The sequence below is a fragment of the Phocoena sinus genome, chromosome 4 (assembly GCF_008692025.1).
Source record: "Phocoena sinus isolate mPhoSin1 chromosome 4, mPhoSin1.pri, whole genome shotgun sequence".
Classification (NCBI taxonomy): Eukaryota; Metazoa; Chordata; class Mammalia; order Artiodactyla; family Phocoenidae; genus Phocoena; species Phocoena sinus.
The window spans coordinates 26,305,728-26,325,912 of NC_045766.1; the positions used below are offsets into that span (position 1 = coordinate 26,305,728).

The 20,185-nt window shown below is 32.8% G+C and overlaps 1 protein-coding gene across 1 annotated transcript in view; it reads right to left on the reverse strand.

The window, feature by feature from the left end:
- Positions 1–1,235: 1,235 nt before the first annotated feature.
- The window catches only part of PLOD2 (procollagen-lysine,2-oxoglutarate 5-dioxygenase 2), a 107,993-nt gene continuing 89,043 nt past the window's right edge, over positions 1,236–20,185 (reverse strand). The window contains 12 exon segments of the mRNA XM_032629567.1: positions 1,236–2,501; positions 2,669–2,794; positions 2,904–3,050; positions 4,218–4,322; positions 5,396–5,461; positions 8,002–8,012; positions 8,015–8,113; positions 9,114–9,177; positions 10,364–10,505; positions 12,721–12,846; positions 15,204–15,308; positions 18,593–18,714. Of these exon segments, the coding sequence (XP_032485458.1) occupies positions 2,346–2,501; positions 2,669–2,794; positions 2,904–3,050; positions 4,218–4,322; positions 5,396–5,461; positions 8,002–8,012; positions 8,015–8,113; positions 9,114–9,177; positions 10,364–10,505; positions 12,721–12,846; positions 15,204–15,308; positions 18,593–18,714 (1,269 nt within the window). The 3' untranslated portion in view covers positions 1,236–2,345.

A 20,185-nucleotide genomic window follows, 5' to 3' on the forward strand; every position in this document is an offset into this window, starting at 1 on the left:
CATTTCATATCATTTCATGAAGTCTGGAAAAAGAGGAAAGGTAGAAAATGTGCTCAGCTGATTGCCTTGATCCAATTTCTGGCAACATAGCATGAGATTAAAATAGCTACTATAAGTCACCACCTGCTACTGGAAAGAACTAGTATCTGGTTATGTCCTTCCTCTGAAGTGTACCACAAGAGACATTAAGCTGGCTTGCACTGGTAGAACTGTTTTTTATAACCAAAGTCTGTTCTGAATGGTTGGTATCCATGACATACCAGTATTTATATTTAGAATACCATCCTGAAGCATAGTAGTATAATTCACAAATAATTATTAAAATATCTCTTCAATCAAGTTGATGGATAGTAGGAGTTTACTTTGGATATTAAGTGCCAATAAAGAACAAAAAGGTGATAGAACCCAACTCCTTATTTCCTAAATCCATCTCCCAGTAATATAACATCTTATTCATCACCATACCTTCAGTGCTTGGACCAGTGCCTGGCCCACAGTAATGACTTGAAAAACACCATTGAGTAAATCAATATATATCAAATAAATATTTTTGTCTCTGTTTTCTCACTTGTAAAATAAGTTAGATGAAATCTCTAGTCAGTCTGAAATGGAAGGTATTACAATTCAATTTGGAATTCAATAACTAGAATGTTTATTAAGTTCTGATATCAGTAAATGTACCAAGCAAAATTTAAAAATCACAGCCTATTGCATCCAGATATTCTTTCAGTATACTCCACCATATATTCTCTTCTAAAGATAAATCACCAATAATAAAGAGAACACAACAGAAACTTATTTTAAATTATTTTATTTTTCATAATTTTCTAACACATGGTGTTAGAAAAATGAAATTTGGCACCATGACTTAAAACTTTTTTTCAAGTTTAACCTTTAAATTAAAAACAGTAGCTACAATAAGAATATTTAAACCTCACTCAGAGTAATGGTAAAAACTCAAGTCACAAATTTTTTGGTGTTGGGGAATTTCTTAAAGTGGGATAAAAGGAAGGTAATAAAAAGAGTAAGAAGGATAGGGGCTTCCCTGGTGGCACAGTGGTTGACAGTCTGCCTGCTGATGCAGGGGACACGGGTTCCTGCCCTGGTCCAGTAGGATCCCACATGCCGCGGAGCGGCTGGTCCCGTGAGCCATGGCCGCTGAGCCTGCACGTCCGGAGCCTGAGCGTCCGGAGCCTGTGCTCCTTAACGGGAGAGGCCACAACAGTGAGAGGCCCGCGTACCGCAAAAAAAAAAAAAAAAAAAAGAGTAAGAATGACAAAATGGAGACTATGCTGGGAAGACAAAAAAGTGAATCACCCTCCTGAAGAAAAGAATTAGGAGGAAGACAAAAGGCAAAAGGGAAGAACAAAGGCTCACCAACTTTATCTTCCTGATATAAAATTCAAGTACTTAAAAACGTAAAAAGAGTTTTTTAAAAAAAGTCATAAAGTGTTACTACTAATCTCAATGAAATTTTCTTTTTCCTCATTATTTTCTAGAATAAAAAAAAAAAACAACAACCCTGTTTTGAGTTAAGGACACTTGCTGATCTTAAATTGATACTTGATGTACTTTAAGAAATCGAAAGGCTCAAAAGCTGTCCTAAATCTAACATCTACTTAATATAATCTACCTTGGAAAATTCATCTGAAGGAACATAAGGCTTGATTTCTACTGCAAATGTAAAAAAAATCTGTCTAACAATCTAAACAGAAATGTTTTCCACTGGATATGTACCTCAGTTATACTTTGTACTAAGTTTCTTGAGGAAAAACACTGTGTAATATTGTTCTTTGTATTCCTTCAGTAACTACTGTAAAAGGTACCTATATAGGCAGTCAAAAAAGCACTTACACAATTAGTTGCATACAAATTCAGTTAGAACTCCAGTTTTTCAGCATTTCAAAAATTAAAATTTTTGAAATTTTCATTTATATCCATTTTGTCTACATGTTGATAAATAAAACTCTTCCCAGCCTTTTAATAAGAAAATATTATTAGTCTCATTTGTCACTTGTTCATCTGTACCTGAATACTTTATCAACTGAAACACAATTTCAGAAAATTGTTATTATTCTCAGAGACAATAAAGCATAGAAATAAATATTTGCTTTTACATTTTTTTTCCTTTTTCTTCTTCTTCAATCTGTGTTTTAAGGCTCAGAGCAGATATTAAGAAATATCAATTTTTTATAAAAAGTTTTTCAAATGTTTGGCCCAAAGTGAAGTTGTTCTGTGGAAGTTATTTAAATATTCTTCTCATCGTCTCAAGCACAACTTCAAAGACATGTTCATGCCAGGCATCCATTCCAAAAGAAAACTGAATTCAATGAAAAGTAAATAACTTAGGGATCTATAAATGACACAGCGATGTATCTCGTTCCATTTTTAACAGGAAGTCCTTCATGCAAATGCGTGAGTCTCCCTGGATGCATGAAACTCCAGCCTTTTCTTGGTGACTCAATAGAGCAATTGTACCTTAGAAATTTGCATCCACCTCCCTAAAAAAGATAGACCAATAAATGTATCAACTTGTTGTTTCATTTTTCATGAGTGATAAAATTCAAATGATGATATCTAAGCAGAATCTAAAAAAAAATAAGGCAAAGCCCTTTCATAATGACGTATTTCTTTTGAAAAATGTAAAAAAAAAAAAAGCCATAATTACCTGAAAATCTTCTCCCACATTATTGAGCGCAATGTTGATGGTAAATGTAGAAGCGTCATGATGAGGGCGAAGAGAGCGTTGTCTTTCAGGGGAGTATTTTACTACGAAATTCAATAGTGCAAACCCCTAAAAGAGCAAAGTAAATCAATGGATTTGCTTATCAATAACAATATAAAATAGCACATTTGTGTAAAAACTGGTAGGAGGTAGGCAGCAGGAATGGGAGGATAATTACCTTAGTATAATAGCCTGCAAAGACCTTCAGCGTAACAGGCGCAATAAATTCCCGGATAAAATGAAGCCATACATTCTCCAGACCAATTTGCTTCATGTGGATATCATCAGTTGGGACATTTTCATAGCCACCAGATATACGGCTATCCTAAAAAGAGTATTCATGACATCATAAACTGTGGTCTGTGTGCAATTCACACTTACATTATCTTGGAATTTTTTCAACCACAAGATCATAACAGACAATAAAAATAACAGTTCAATTACGCTGTACCATCTGCTTTAATTGCGAAACTATCAAAATAACTTAGATAACATGGCTTTGCAAATGTATCAATGATGAAGCAAAGTATTACAGAGTAAGACTGCTTTCCTACTTATTTAATAGGTATGTGAGGTCTGATGAGAAAGTAAATAAAATTGATTGCCAAAGCCTTCCCGTGTCCCCTAAAAAAATGAGTGTTTTTACAGTGACCCTTCAGGCAGTCTTAGCTGGTGATGGGCATAGATTCTGTCTGTCTGCCACTTGGATTACCTGTCACTGAAAATAAACTTTCCCTGCCAAGTTCCTCACTTTTATTTTGTGGCACCCAAAGTCCTTCCATGATTGCTTTTCATTATCCTACAACCTGCTGACTTCAAGCTCTTCCTCATACTTTGAACTTCTGTCTTCATGATCAGCTAACTAGCTGGGGAATATATAATTGAGCAGAGGCAGTGATATTCCAGAACATTCCACGAAAATTCCTCAGTACTGTGATGGAGCTGGCATCTGTGGGTTCTCAGAGGAAAAGAAATACTTTGAACCACCTACAGTAATGCTTTCAGCCAAGTCTTTGACTCTGAATGTAAATGCAAAACCGAATTACACCAAAGGCATTCAAACAGATTCCTCCTTCCTATGTCTACACACAAAAAAATAGCTTTGGCAGTCAACCAGAGAAACTTTGTCTTGGTATTTTCACTACAGCTCACTGCAAAAATGCAGAGAATAAAAAGTGACCTTGGAGAAGAGCAGTGTCACACAATAGGCATTACCTTACCATCCCCAGCCAGGAGACACTGACCCTTAAGGCCTATCCAGTGTAACTGGAGATGAAACTGAGGCCCGGATAGATTAAATGTTAAACAATTAGTACCAGAATTAGGCTAAAAACAAGAGTTCTCTTGACAGCCTTGGGTAGCCCCTTCATTTAGGTCTAAGACTCAGAGATGTAAGACAAAAAGGACAAACCTCCTCTACCTTCTCTAAATATCTACACTCCTCCTTGCCCCACATACACATTTTAGTTCTTTGTGTGAAATGACAACTTACATGATGTTTTCCCCCAGACCACTGGCCATAATGCTCCATTTCTTCCACCAATTCATCGCAGGCTTTTTCAGAAAATATAGGAAACCAAAAAACATCTGGACAAGGCTATATATAAAACATGATATCACCATTAAGAGAATCACATTTTGTGTCTTTTTACTAAGAAATGGCATTTCAAAAGTACAGAATATTCAATATTTATCTCACTTAGATGTCTTTTTAAGAAGTTTGCCCAACATTACTGACAGTACTGTTACAAACAATACTAGTTTTGGTTTTGGTTTTTTTTTAAACAATTTCTAAGACTTTTATTTTCATTTATTTACTTATTTTGTTTGCATTTTAACATCTGTGCAATCAAGACGTGTCTTAGAGACACAGTTGGCCAGGCAGCCATAGTGATGTTGTTAACGCCACAGGGCATGTACACTTGGTCAGGCATTCATTCTGTCCTCACTTTAGTTGGCACATTTAGTTGGCACGGCACTTGTTGACTTGCCTTTTGAAACATCTTTTTAAATGATTTATACTACCACTCATTGAAATGAAATGCTATTATGTATACAGTGCTCTATAACATATATGCCTTAATAAGTCTAAAATAGCTCTTTCAATATGCGTAAAATTAAAAATTCTAAGTGACTAGAAAACATTGCGTCATAGTTTAATTGGCAGTATTTTTTTCCTTTCTCATGGTACACAAAATAACAGAGCATCTCAGAATTAAAGACATTTTAGACACGTTACATTCTCTGAAATAAGGTATTAGCAATAGTTTGGAACACTAACCTCAAACAGAGTTCGTTTTTTAAAAGACCTCTCTGAGAAGAGACGCTTGGAGCTCAATTTCTTTCAAAGATAAACTTTCATTGAAAGAGGCCTACACCAGAGATCTGCCAAGAATTCCTTATTTTTGAGATAGCTATAACGTTTGGGAGTATGCTAAAACAATGGCATGATCTTAAAATTATTGTTAATTCTCATTTTTCTACATGTTTACAACTGTATGACCCTTAAGGCTGTAAAACTGGTAATTATGTCATATGAATTTTACCTAAAGGATAAAGTTTCTCCACTTTCACAACATCTGCTGCTAAAGCAGTATTGCATTAATAATATTCCCTGCTGGAAAATACAGCAAAAATGCTCTACATATCATAGTAATTATTAATACAAACCTGTTCAACTATATTTTCAGTGAAAATCTTCGAATAATCTCGGTTTATATACTTTTCCTTCCAGTCCTACAAAAAAATCAATTGCACAGATTAAAGCAAAAACCTTTTCATAAATGCTTTAATAGAAAATATAAAGTACATGCACTTTAGAAATTGCTCAAGCAATTTATAAATGACTACATGTAGTGGACAAAGTAGGAATTTTCAGAAACCACAGTTTATGTTTTTTAAACTTTGCCTGATTCTGTGTATGTTCACGTCATTTTATGAAATGCAAAATTTTTATTTACGGACTTTTATAACTCAGGATTTTAAAATTTGAGTAATCTTATAGTCACTATATTTGTATACTATATTCTATGCATATAAATAGGTGTAGGTAAATGTGTGTGTTTTAAAAGTGAAAGATAAGGAACATAATCCTACCAACAAATATTCGTAAAATTTTAGTAAAAATTACTAAAATTCGTAAAAATATTAATCAACTTGGCCTTACTTATAATTTTATAGTGAATTACTCTAAAATAATTTTGATTTTTTAAAATGTATTTAAAATTTCTGCCTTCAGTTTTAGATGTGTATCAAAGAATGATCATGGGGTTACTATTTCATATCTTTTAGTTACTGAAATTAAGGTATAAGACCGTATATTGAAAAATAGCTCCTTTTCATACTAATTCATGAACCTGAATCTTCTCTTAGTCCAATCACTGACACGTAAGCCCCACACTAAGATACATCAATTTTTGTCAATATCAGCTAAGGAATCCTTTTCCTGGGTCAAGTGTTTTATTTAAAAGCCCAATATTTAAAGGGTATATATTAAAATATGAGTCAATATCCAAAATGATCTTTTCTTAAATATATTTAGACCATTTAACAAAATTCTTAATTTTCTCTTTGCAAAGTACAAATTAAGTGAGCAAACAGGAAAGAATTGAGATACAGGCTCAAAATAATTCCAATCAAAATATGTTTCAAAAATATTTGTCTGAAATATATCTTTTGAGGCCACAATTCAGAAGGGCTCTGATAATTTATTTGCCATTCTTAGTTTTGCATATCTCCGCTTATGTGTAACTCAGAAATTTTGATATGGAAGAATAAAAGTTATCTTCAAATTCTTTAACAAATTTACTTTATACATAGTATATCATTATAAGGATGAAATTACTGTATTATCTCATTATTCCCTTTAATATTAATTGGTTCTCTGATTCCAAAACATGGGGGAAAATTAGCAGTAAATAATCATACATAACATTTCAGAACCTTTAAATATTTTTAAGTATCATTTCCTGGCATCATTATAGATTTTTTGAAGTTAAAGAAATAAGCTCCTAAGATTTTACATTAAAGCATTAATATTAATTTTTCATTTTAGACTGCTTTTCAAATGTCATAGAACAAACTGACTTACTAATTTCTTAGAAGTTCTGATAATGGGATAATCATTAAATATTTTGCTATGGGATACCCCTCATGAGGCATGTCAGTCAGGCTAATTTACCAAAAACAAGGTATGGAAAGAAAAGCAGTTCCTATTATTTCTGATATATTCATTGCATACTCTCTAAAGATTTGAATTCTCACACAAATATCTACAGGATATAACTTGGGAAATTTTTTTCAGGAAACTAATTATTACCCAAGAAATCAAATAATTCTGTCTCAAAATACCAAGAGATTTCAGTGCCAAAGTAAAATATGTAATTCCACCCTCACCATTTAAAAAATGCCTCTTTTCAGTTCTACTCCTGTGAAAGATGGAGATACGCAAGCTAAAATGAAACAAAAGTATTTTTTAAATACCCCAAAAAAGTCAAAAGATATTCTTTTCCTTCAACAGAGTTCCAGAGACCATTAAATTTACTATTCCCAAAAGTCAACTACTACAAAATAAAAGACAATTCTCATCAGGTGGACTGAGTCTTTGTAATTTAAAACTTTCACTATTGGGAAGGAGAAAACCATAAATAGTAGTATTACAGAGATTAGAGAGAGTAGTTTCCCTTGAATAATTGTGCCAACTTGACTAAAGAAAACCACCCAGTAAAACAAAAAAAGGAATTAATGTCTACATGATTCAAATCTTTCAGAAAATAAATAATTTTGGACTTCAAAGGAAATCATTTCCTCAACTTAAGACTTTATAATGCTGAATCCACTTACTCTGCAATTTTCTCTAGCTATCTTTGGTGTACATTCAAAAATTGTTATAAAAAACAAACAAAATGATAAAATCCATTTTCACAACTAACTTTTTGAATTCTTTTCCTGAAAGTCAAAATGTAATATTGTCATACGTGAGCTACTTTTAAACATTTTCCTCTGAAATTGTGATTAAAAATTTGTTGGAGTTTTTGAATATATAAACAGAGATATTGGGAGAAATCAAAGAAACTGATAATTCCCTTCCCCAAACCTCATGTCTTTAAAAAGAAAGTTCTTAGTCAAGAAATATAATTATGCCTTAAAAAATATAATTAAAGATACCTTTTTAAAGCCTCTTACCATATTTTCATATTATTAACCTAACTGATTTACATCCATTTAGAGTTATAGGAAAATAAGTAATAAATGAAGCTGAGCATGAAATAACATACCACAGGATTTCAAAAATCTGCCAGAGGTCATTGTTATAATGGGAAATATTATAATTAGCAGTTGATAGTAGTCTTCCAAATTCATGTCTATTAGAAATGTACATAAACACACCTATATGCCAAAAATAATAGTATTAATCATCTTGGAGGAAAGTACAAGAACATAAATTTAACCACAGGAAAAATATAAAGAAGATATTAATTTCAACTTTTATATCTCATTCAGGAACATGCATTTTATTTTTCATATAAAACATGCATGATTTAAAATAAAAAATAAAATTTTCATTAATTATGAATTCAGACACCACACAAAACTAATTGATAGCACTGACACTCAACTGAAAACAAGAAGGATAACTGTTTTTGTCCCTTTCTCATTGGTCCTAAATGTAGACATCAAGGAAAAAGAATTCCTGTTTGAAAGCAGAAATATTTTTGAGACACCAAAGTGCAATTAATTGTACCTCTTTCGGCTTCTTTCCCTTTCAAAGAAGATATCACATTTTTAAATAAGAATTCAAAGGTCAATTTTATTTTGTCAGTCTATTTCTACTTTTATTGTCCTGATATTTAGAGACTGAACACAAGAAATTACTCCTGCATTACGAGGCAGCTAAAGAAAATCAGTCTCCTGTCCTTGCCCCAAACCAAATAAACGTGGCAAACACCATTAAGGTAAGGTTGTTTCTTTTGTACCTGTTTTAATAGTAAAAGAGTTAGTTAGTAATACAAAAAAAAAAAAAAATGGTGAAGAGTAGCCAAATCTCAGTTTAATCAGGATGTACTTTATACTTACTCCTACTGCTTCTCTCCCTTAAAAAAACAAAAACTGGAAAAACTAGTTAAAGTGATTTGGATTTAACTTTCTCATTTGTCAACCATAAAATCTAAATCAGCCCAAAGAACTAAGAAGTGAATATCACACAATGTGTACCCCACATGCAAAGCACACACATACGTATACAGATTCAGAACCAATGAATACCGACTGTTTACACCAAGCTAAAAGGAAAGAAGACTCTTAAACTTTACTTCTAGACAATATCTAGTATTTAATTAAATAAATAAAATTAAATAAACCAAAACAAGTAAAAATAAATAAAATAACACCTTTGGGGGCCTGAGCATTTGGAATGTTTCCGGAGTAGGGGAGTCTTTTTCCCTTTGTAAAGTCTAAAATGAAGAGAAGGATTGGGTAAGTTGACCTGCACACCCACTCTCTCAGGTATTCTTAGGTAAATAAAATAGCAGCCTTTGATCAAAAGCTGACATTCTGAAATGTCCTTCACAGACAACATGCAGAACAAGCAAAGCTTACAGCGCACACAAAGGAAACAACTCCAGCCCTTTTTTTTTTCTGTTGGTCAAACATAAATCCAAGCTCATTCCTTAGTAGAATTGTCATTAGATACAAAATTAAGAGAAAGGAAAAGGTGTAAGAATGGCCATTCCAGGATGCGCTGTTGAGTCAAATTAGCCAAACATGAGCACAAATTACAATCACAAGTACTGAGTATATTCAATGTAACAATGGACATAAGTTTATAGGAAAAACAAATATATTCAAACAATACATGCCTTATTAAACCAGAAAAAAAGTACTTGCCAACTTTCCTGATTTTTTCCAAAATCACATTTGCTTATATAAATTTGAATAAAATAACCCAACCATTTTAAAACAGAAAACCATATAAATGGTTTTCTGACGTATTAACGTTAATACGTTTTAAAGACGTATTAACACATTTTGAAAAACAAACTATTTTCTACAATCACTTAAGTTTTATCAAGACAGTACATTTGTAGAATAGCAATGTATCATTAATTTTCACATAGATTAAATAGACTACATGTTTCAATCCTTCTCCCAGATTAGTGGTAAGGAACCTACTTTTTGAGAGTATGGGGTTAATAATGATAGAGAAAATATGGACATTGATTTCAGGACAAAAGTGTGTTTTTCTTAAATGTGTAACTGATCATTTCACCCAGGCTTCATACAGTTAACTTTAATTAGGTCAGGTTTTAACTATAGAATTTCAAATGAAAGTAAAGGCAAATTCTTAAAAATGCAAAGCTGATTTGTAATAAATCTCTATGTTTATTATTGAAAATCTTACTGTTGCTTATGAGTTAACCTAAGCACCAAGCCTAACTTTTTTCAAGTTGTTTCTATAGGTAAATGTTCCACAGGTAAATTATTCTCCATAATTGCTTCCAGTATATCAATACAGAACCAAAAAAATTGGCTAGTACTATAAATTAGAAAGAAAAAGGGCACCAAAACAAATGACACATCAACTGGGAAAGCAAGCCATCTTATAGAGACATTCAAGCAAGCCATTATTGTATACCCTACCATTTCTCTAGCATTTCGGCAAAGAGCCATATCAGGATCCAATTTATCACGAACAAAATAGTTCCTTTCATTCATCTCTGATCGGAGTGTCTTTCCTTTAATTAAGTACACGTTAGCCATGTATGGGACATTCCATATCCCTCTGAAAGTAAAGATAAGACGTTCCAAAGTACCACAAATATGAAGTTTTATTTTTATGTTTTTAAAATAAATGCCTTCTATGTTTTTAAATTTTGCAGATATAAACTATTGAATCAAGTTACACACAAATGCAAACACATTTAATGATATCTGACACATATGTACATATATATATATACATGAGATTACTTGGCAAACACTACATACTATGAGATAAATCACTATCTCCCTACATAAACTTCATTTTAAGATTGATATGTTTGGCATTTTGGCTGTCATCCCTCATTCTGTTGATACAGCTTGAGTATAATATTCTGTTGTACATTTAAGATTAAGCAGCCTGATAGCAAAAAATAGCACATCCAGCCAGTGGCATACTGCAGCCAGCTCACACTGGCTCCCCAGAGCATTTGGCTTTCCTTCTGACTTCACATTGGAAGCCTGAAATCAGCCGTGGTAGAACTATTCAGAACACAGAACTGGGCTAACACTACAAATCAGGGCATCCTCCAACTCAAAGAACTAGTTGTTAGACATTTACCAGCATATCACTGAATACAGCCCTAAAATTCTCCTAAAATATAGCCTTTTGAAATTCATTAAGCTATCTCAATTGTCTGTAGAAAAGGAAGATATAAAGAAACAGAGCTAGAAGTACCTGAGTGTTGGGAGACACTTTATTTTGTCCTTTATTCTTTCCCACACTTGTCTCCTTATTCTGAACATGACTCATTTCATAAAAACAGTATAATAGAGGTTCACCTGAAGGGATATACCTTTGCTTTTAGAGCACAGAAAGGGAAGATCCTGACCAAGGAAATGTAGTTAATTGAAAGCAATATACGTAACATGATTTGTCTTACTAGATGAGCCTCAAAGGAAATGGCCAATCAAAATATACAATGTGTCCGCTGAATTCAGAAATTAACCACTGGTATGGTAGAGTGTGCACTGTTTCAATTTTAAAGGAAAACACACACACACACACACACCACACACACACACACACACACGTCACAAGATGTCATTCTTTCATGTAGCTTTTATACATAAGGTATGTTCTTCTATTAACTAAATCAAAAACCTCTATTTATTCTTTTCCTTACACTTTAGACAACAATTACAGGAGGCTGGACAGAAAAACACCAGTGCTTAAAACAAATGAAATATGAGTTCTCTATTTCTACTTCTGTGAAGCCTTATTCCCGCTATACCCACAGACAATATCGGGCATGTGGTCTATCCTGATCATTCCAGAATCAATTAACGTACTTTGAAACAACAGAATATGATCCTTAATAGTATTTTCTCAGTTATCATGCTTCTTAACTGCAGCTAACAGAAGACTTTATCGTTTACATCATTCAAATTGACTATTACTGCTTTTACACCTATTATTATTTTCACAAGCAAAACATCTCTTTACCACTCAACTGTTCAACAAGAAGTGTGGGGTTTTTTTTCCCTACATTTTAACCCTTTTTAATTGCGCTGATGTATCTGAGAAATTAGGCAAAGCACTTAATGTCTCAGTCACTCTGGTCCACCATCTGTATGAAAAACAGGATACATTCTTCCTTAATATTACCTTAGCAAAAAAAACTACTTCCAGGTGTGATTAATTTTTAGTTTAAAAAACATCAATTGTTGGTCTCTGAAATAAATATCAGTCATGCACATACTTTGTAGCAAGTATATTCTTTTCAAAACTCTAGAAATGGAAATCATACTGGCAAAGCAATTTCTCTTAAAGCAGAATATTATCTATATTACACAGAAAATTCTTGCAAAAGGAAATGTTGGAAGGTTTGATTGTTGGTGTTTTTGTTTGCTCATTTATAAAATTTTATAAGCTATCAAACAACCTTCACCCTAGCCACTAAAGAAATTAGCTAAACTAAAATTCCCTTTCCAAACTTTAAAGAATATTCCTCTTCTAACAACCATAAGATGACTACCCATGGTAATCATACATTGCCTTTTAGGTATTTCCCACAACTGAGAGTTTGTGCCTTTGAAGATTTACAGCTTTAAGAACAATTTTTTAAATATTAGTTTTACACTAGTATTGCAGGATTCCAAGTGGTCTCCAGGTCTTCAAATTTCCATTTAAACATAAAGGGATAAAAAATGTTTGAAAATTCAATATAATATTAACAAGACCGTATCTTTAGATAAAAGTATTTTACATTAAAAGATCAAATCAAGTAACTTACACTCTATTCCCTTGAACAATATCCACATAATCTTCAGATCGAGCATAGTATCCATCAGGACTCAAGGCCCCCCAGAAGTTGGACCACAGCTTTCCATGACGAGTTACAAGAGGAGCAATGATCTTTCTAAAGAGAAGAGAGAAAAAACAAATCCAGATAATTATTTACTTTTTAATTGCCACAGAATTATGTGTTTTGGGCTTAACATGACACAGAAAACAATAAAGTTCATTTAGCACACATGTAGTTAGTCCAAAAAACTAAAATGTAAAATAAAAGAGAGGAATTTCCTCCCCTCACTTTCTTTAAAAATAAGTACATTGATGACTTTCAATGATGTTTTTTAAAAAAGACTAATGAGGGCTTCCCTGGTGGCGCAGTGGTTGAGAGTCCGCCTGCCGATGCAGGGGACATGGGTTCGTGCCCCGGCCCGGGAGGATCCCGCATGCCGCAGAGCGGCTGGGCCCCGTGAGCCATGGCCGTTGAGCCTGCGCGTCCGGAGCCTGTGCTCTGCAACGGGAGAGGCCACAACAGTGAGAGGCCCGCATACCGCAAAAAAAGAAAAAAGACTAATGAGGAAGGAAAAGTAATTGAAAATGCAAATGAAAGTATAAAAACAACTTTTAAAAGTATCATACTTATATCCAAAAAAGTATAGCTACCTTAATTATTTAGTTATTTTAGTATTTTGAAAATTATACTAAATGAAATCAAATATTTTCATTGTTATTAGGCAGACGTAACAGTCCCTGGTGCATTAAGGTATACAATAATATTTGCTGAATAAAAAAATGTATGAAGATGGGCTGAGATATTGTAAGTAGGCCAGTTTTTCCTAAAGTTAAGCCTTGAATTACTTTAAAGTAGTTTCCGTTTTTTTTTTTAAACTTTTAAAATGGGTTGTGCTAGCCCTGGCAACACTAAACATTTTTCTGGTCTTTTGACTATTTTAGAAAACAAAATAAAAGGTGACTGCTATACCATGCTGTCTCACTACCTACCAGGAAAGCAGCCCCTTTAAGACAAGTATATGTTACAAATTCAAAACATGCCAGATTTCTTTTAAGGAAATCTAATTTATAATGTGTCAACATTTTCCAAATGAGGTAACAAAATCTGAAGTTCTGTTAGAATTATTTTTTAAATGAAGTAAATTGTAATGGTGTCACACAATTTTGAAGAAAATCTCACACAACTCCTCCAAGAGGAAGGTTATAGACCAACTATTTCCACAAAAAAACCTATTTCACAACCCTCCAATCTTGTGAAGACCAAGTGTGCCCTTTCTCTTACCTATGGAAAAATGACACACAGTCTGTAAATATGCTTCATGCAAAATAATGATTGTAGTTTATTTTTCCTGCTTCCTATTAGAATAAAATGTTAACCAGATACATTTACATTTTGTTTTGTTTAGAATACCTACAATATTGGAAATAAAAACATAAATTAGAATCTACATATTATGTTAATCTAAGGAATGGATGATAATTGAATGTCGATAACTAACAAGATCAAATATTTAATAGAAAAAAATCTTGTAATTTATAATCTTAGCTGCCTGACAGAGCTAGGGAAAGAGACATTGAAAATCAAAATCCATCTTCTGTGTGCCTCAATGTTTTCAGTACGGAATTAGAAGATTAATACTGAGAGGTTTTAGCTTTTGAAATAATAACTGAATTCTCAAATTACACAAACGATGGATTAGTGGAGTATAATAGACTTCTTACATATTTTATTCAGCAAAATGAAAACAGTAATTCTAACATTTCATTGCTAACCATTCTATTTGTTAAGAGAAATAATTGTGTTAATATATGTGAACATACACAGAGTAATAATACCTGGCACTTAATAAGCACTCACTAAAGGTGGGGTATTAGTGAGAGTATTAATAGTAGTAGCAGTAGTAGTTATAAATGAAGATTAATATCATTATAAGCCGGTATAGATGGTGCCTTTTACCCATTTCAATTCAGTTAAATGAAAACAGGTATTGCCTAGAGATAATTAGTTCAGTACTAAACAAAATTACAGATCAGGCTGTGGAATAGTATGTACCTCTGAAATTTCTTTCATATTCTAAGAACTTCCAACTCTGTAATAACTTTCTAGGTCAGAAGTTTTATGAAATTCTACTTTGAAAATATCTGTGGAAAATAAGACAATTCTATTTTTAGATAGATCACAATTTCATCTAGCTTTAAATAGAAAAATAGGTCAAATATAATTGATAAACATCACACTTGTGATTGTAACTAATATTGAATATTTTGAAATTTTCATCAGGTTGTTTTCTATTTGACTTCTTTAAAAGAAAACTAATTACTTAGAATTGAAAGTTTATAAGGTGTAGAAAATAATTTCTTGTGAGTTCCCTCAACTTGCTAAACACAGACAAGTAATTATAGCATGTCCATGTAGATACAGAAAATAATTATAATTTTAAAAATAAACTGACATTGCATAATATATAGTACCTGTTTTGTTCAATCAAAATTTTTAAAGTCCTCGGATTTGTCAAAACAACATCTGCATCCACACTAAAGTAATAATCACAGTTTTCATCCTGACGGCAAAAATCCCTGTCATTGAAAAAGAAATAAAATATGCATTAAATAAAATAAATATTTGCTGGTTGAAAAATGTTAACATAAAGCTCATAAGCAACATAAGGTTTCTCTAAAATACTTTTCTAATCAAAATAGTAAGACTATACCCAAAAGGATAAATATTATCTTAAATTTCAAAATGGTCAGTTGATCAACACAGATGTTCATGGGTAGAATGAAACTAAAAATTTTAGGGCAAGTGAAATATATTTTCAAGCCACTAAATACTTCAAGGCATAAAACATCCAGTCAGAAGGGCAATTTATAATTCAGCATTTAATTCTCTCTAAAAAGGGAACATAATTTATACCAATGTACTTATCAACAACTTTTTTTCACAAATCAAAATGTTTTCTGCACACACACACACACACACACACACACATTCACAGTGTAAAATCCTGTATATCCAACAACTCAGTTTTAATTGAATCTTGGAAATACAGGTGTATATATAACTCTTTAGGTGTTAATAGTTTTAAAACTTGATTTGCGTGGAATTCTTTCTAAGATGGTCACTGCCCTGCTTCTTATCCAAGGACACGGATTGTGATGTATGCTTTCTTGGTAGAGCCTGGAGTGTTATCATCAGGAACACGAAGGAATGAACTATTTGTGATACATGATAGGCTTCCAAGTATTACAGTTTCTGCATTTGGAGCTCTCTCTTTCTGAGCTCTCCTCCCTCACTGCTGATCCAAGTTATCACTTTCTGCTACTGTCAGTGTTTAACTCCATGACACATTTGTTTCTAAGCAACTGTCAAGCGGGACAGCAGACAGGAAAGTTTGTTAAAATTGTGCAAAAAAATTAGAGGAAATTTTTTTAAAATACTGTAACTATGCACAGTGACAGATGGTAATGACTTATTGTGGTGATTATTTCACAATGTATACAAATATTGAAGCTGTGTTGTACACCTCAAACTAACATTATATGTCAATTATACCTCAATAAAAATGAAAATTAAATAATTTTTTAAAAACAGCTCAAATTATCTTGGAAAAAAATTTATACCACATGATTTCAAGGTTAATATAAATCCCTAGTAATAAAGTGTAGCACTGATCTTAGAGCAACAAAACAGAAGTGAGAGCTCACAATCACTCATAAATACTCAGTTATCTGATTTTTGACCAAGGCCAAGTCAATTAAGTAGGAAAAGAAAAGTCTTAAATTAAAAAGGAGTATTGAAACAACTGGAATTTCATTTGCAAAGAATAAAACTTGACCCCTACTTCACTCCAAACACAAAAATGTATTCAAGATGAATTGCAGATTGAAACATCTTGAAACATAAATGCTAGAATGATAAAGCTTATGAAAGAAAAATTCCAAAGAATGTTTTCATGACACTGGAATAAGAAAGATTTCTTAAACAGAAAATAAACCCCAAAGCTAAAAGAAAAAGATGAAATAGAATTTTATTAAATTAAAATTTCTTCTTATTAAAAGGCAGTATTTAAAAAGTAAAAAATCAAGCCATAGAATGGAACAAATATTCACAAAACATAGAGACAGAGATAGAGTTTAGATAGATAGATTTTGTATACAAAATATATAAAGAATTCCTACAAATACACAACTAACAAGATAACCCAATGTAAACAAAAATGCACAAAAGATTTAGATACCTTTAGATACCTAACCACAGTAAGATACCTTTTCATACCCAGTAGGGTGGCTAAAATTAAAAAGATGGGCAATATCAAATGTTGACAAACATGTGGAGCAGATGGAGGTCTATTACCTTGCTGTTACAAGTGTAAAATGTACAACCAGGGCTTCCCTGGTGGCGCAGTGGTTGAGAATCTGCCTGCTAATGCAGGGGACACAGGTTCGAGCCCTGGTCTGGGAAGATCCCACATGCCACGGAGCAACTGGGCCCGTGAGCCACAACTACTGAGCCTGCACGTCTGGAACCTGTGCTCCGCAACAAGAGAGGCCACGATAGTGAGAGGCCCACGCACCGCGATGAAGAGTGGCCCCCGCTTGCCGCAACTGGAGAAAGCCCTCGCACAGAAACGAAGACCCAACACACCCAAAAATAAAATTTAATTAATTAATTAATTATTTTAAATGTACAACCATTTTGGACTACTTAGCTGTTTTTTATAAACATATATCTACCCTAACCCTATGACCTAGTTAGTCCACTCCTTGGTATTTTCCCAAACTATACTAAAGCATATGTACACACACGCACACACACACACACACACAACACACATATTCACACTTCTAATAAAGAATCTTCATTAGCAGCCTTATTCATAATGGCCCCAAACTGGACATAGCCCAATGTCTACCACCAGGGGCATGTGTAAACCACTTGCAGTATATTCATATGATAAAATACTAGTCAGCAATGAAAAGGAATGAGCTGCTGATAATTGTAATGACATGAGTGAATTAAAAAACACTGTGCTCAGGCAAAGCCAGATACAACAGAGCACATACAAAAAAATTTTAAATAGAGAAAATAAGTTCTAAATGTGGACCCAAGGTACTCTCCAATGATGAAGTTATGGAACCATTAGTAATAACATCTGTTTGGTTTTTCTAAGGCCCGTTTTCCTGCCTGTCCCTTTACCCCCATAATAGGCACTTTCCATCACTTTGGGCCTGAAGCTTCCACAGCACAAGACAAGAACATCTCCTGCTGAGAAACCACTGAGTCTTACCTTTTCATTACCAACTTTTAACCCACTGATGGGCATATTCAATTCACATTCACTGAATAAGTGATCGTTTTTGCTATTACCAGAATTTTATTAGTAATCTGTCTGAAGTATTAAAGGGGCTAAACAAAGGACCTAAAATATTTCTTCTGTGGTTACAGTACTATTTAGATCAATAGGTAACTAGAATATCTGAAACACACATTTCTGCCACACAAAAGCTTCAGATAATGTATATTTAAATCACTGCTACATCAGTCACACCACTCATCTGTCTGGGGATTTGAATCTTGATCTGAAGTTCAGTTAATAGTTTGAATAAATATATTGACTCTTAGCCATTAAAAGAAAAACGTAAATAACTTTCATGGCCCTTTAGACATAAATACACACAAACATAGATATAGTTCGAACAGCAGAGGTATGCTCATGTGTGGGCACAAACACACACAGACACACACGCACACACACAGTTGAGACATACAAGTTTAGGACACTAATTTTGAAGAAAAGTTGTCTTTCTTTTTTAAGTTTCTTTAGTAGATACTGGTTGAATTTAAATTTGCTAAAACATACATTCCCATGTTTCTGGCTTCGGCTTGACTTAGATTTTCTTCCGGTCCTACAATTTTCATAGTAGTGATTTCATGTTTAGCTTTATCAAAAAACACCTTGATGTCCTTTTCATGATAAACTTCCTGTAACATATTTTAAAAATTGAAAATTAGTTTAAAAAAAGAAGAAAAGTAGTGAGAAAAAGGACAATAAGATGACTGAGGTATTCATATGTAGGGATGACTTCACATTCAAAATTTGTGAATTCCACCATTCACATATTCACTCACTACAGGCAAAGTGATAACTATATAAAGCATATTATATTGAAATATCATCTAAATATCACATGTAGAATCTAAAATAGATACATATCATTTTTTTTTAAAAAAAGATACTTCAAAATTCTTTTAACATCTACTCCTAGTCCTTGCATTAATATTTAAATCCTGAGTGCTATAAAATATTTCTGACTTGAGGGGGAAAATGGCTTGTGCCCTGAGAATCTTAGACATGTTTTGTAAAATATCCATAAAAAATATCTATTAAACCTAACAGGTTAATCTGTTATAATCTTTTTAATAAAATAAATATTACAATATTATTTTAAGCAGAGAGGAAATTAATGGTCACATAAAAAGTTGTGTTTTTTACAAAAAGAAGGGAAAGTTAAAATTTTATTGATAAGAAAATATGATGAGAAAATTATCAACATGAAAAGTCATCAAATTAGTGTGATTCAACTGTGCTAAAATTTAGATAAGGTTATCTATCTCCATCATTAGAGCATTTCAGAGCTCTTTATGTATCAAGTCTCACTAAGTATTTTTGAAAGCTTTTCACAGCTTGTTAAAACTACTTATCATGCAAAAGCTGCACAGAGTTAATTTTAAATAAAAGAAGATAACTCCTGCTATCAAGAGGTTTTAGGTCCTATGAAAGGAGGAAAAATATAAATAAAAGACACAATACATAAAAACAAAATACTTTAATGTAAGTACATGTATTACAATGCATTTTACAAAGCCAATGCTCAATACATTCACCCCTTTAAACTTATCTGAGGTGGTTTTCTGCAAATACAAAATAGTCTCTGGAAAAGGCAAATGATTAGCCGCTATGTACATCAGGAAGAAAGAACAATCTTAAACAAAAAGTATTAGGACGAAAGAGAGAAAAGAGCATACTTCACAGCTATTGAGTTTTTCTAGGTGATAATAAATGCCAACTGTTTTAACAGGGAAGAGACAAGCAAAATTGAAAAATATTGAGGAAAAATGTCTTTAAATTTAGACTATACAAAGGAGGTATTTGGGAGGTTCTGAATATTTCTGAGGGAAATGACAGCATCAAAATCTTTAGGGGAAGAGCATGCCGTTGTGTAATTAATCAAAACAATACTGTATATGGAAGATATTTCAAGTTCTGATGTTGGGTATTATCATTAGCTGCAAACAATTTAATGATCGGTTCTATAAAAGAAAGTACCAGAACTAACCCAAAGGCAAAGGACTATAGGCCCTTTGACAACATCTCTTCATTATAAGGTTGAACATATAAAAATGGCTGATATTCAACCATTTTTGATCTACAAAAAATTGACAGTTTCATGTG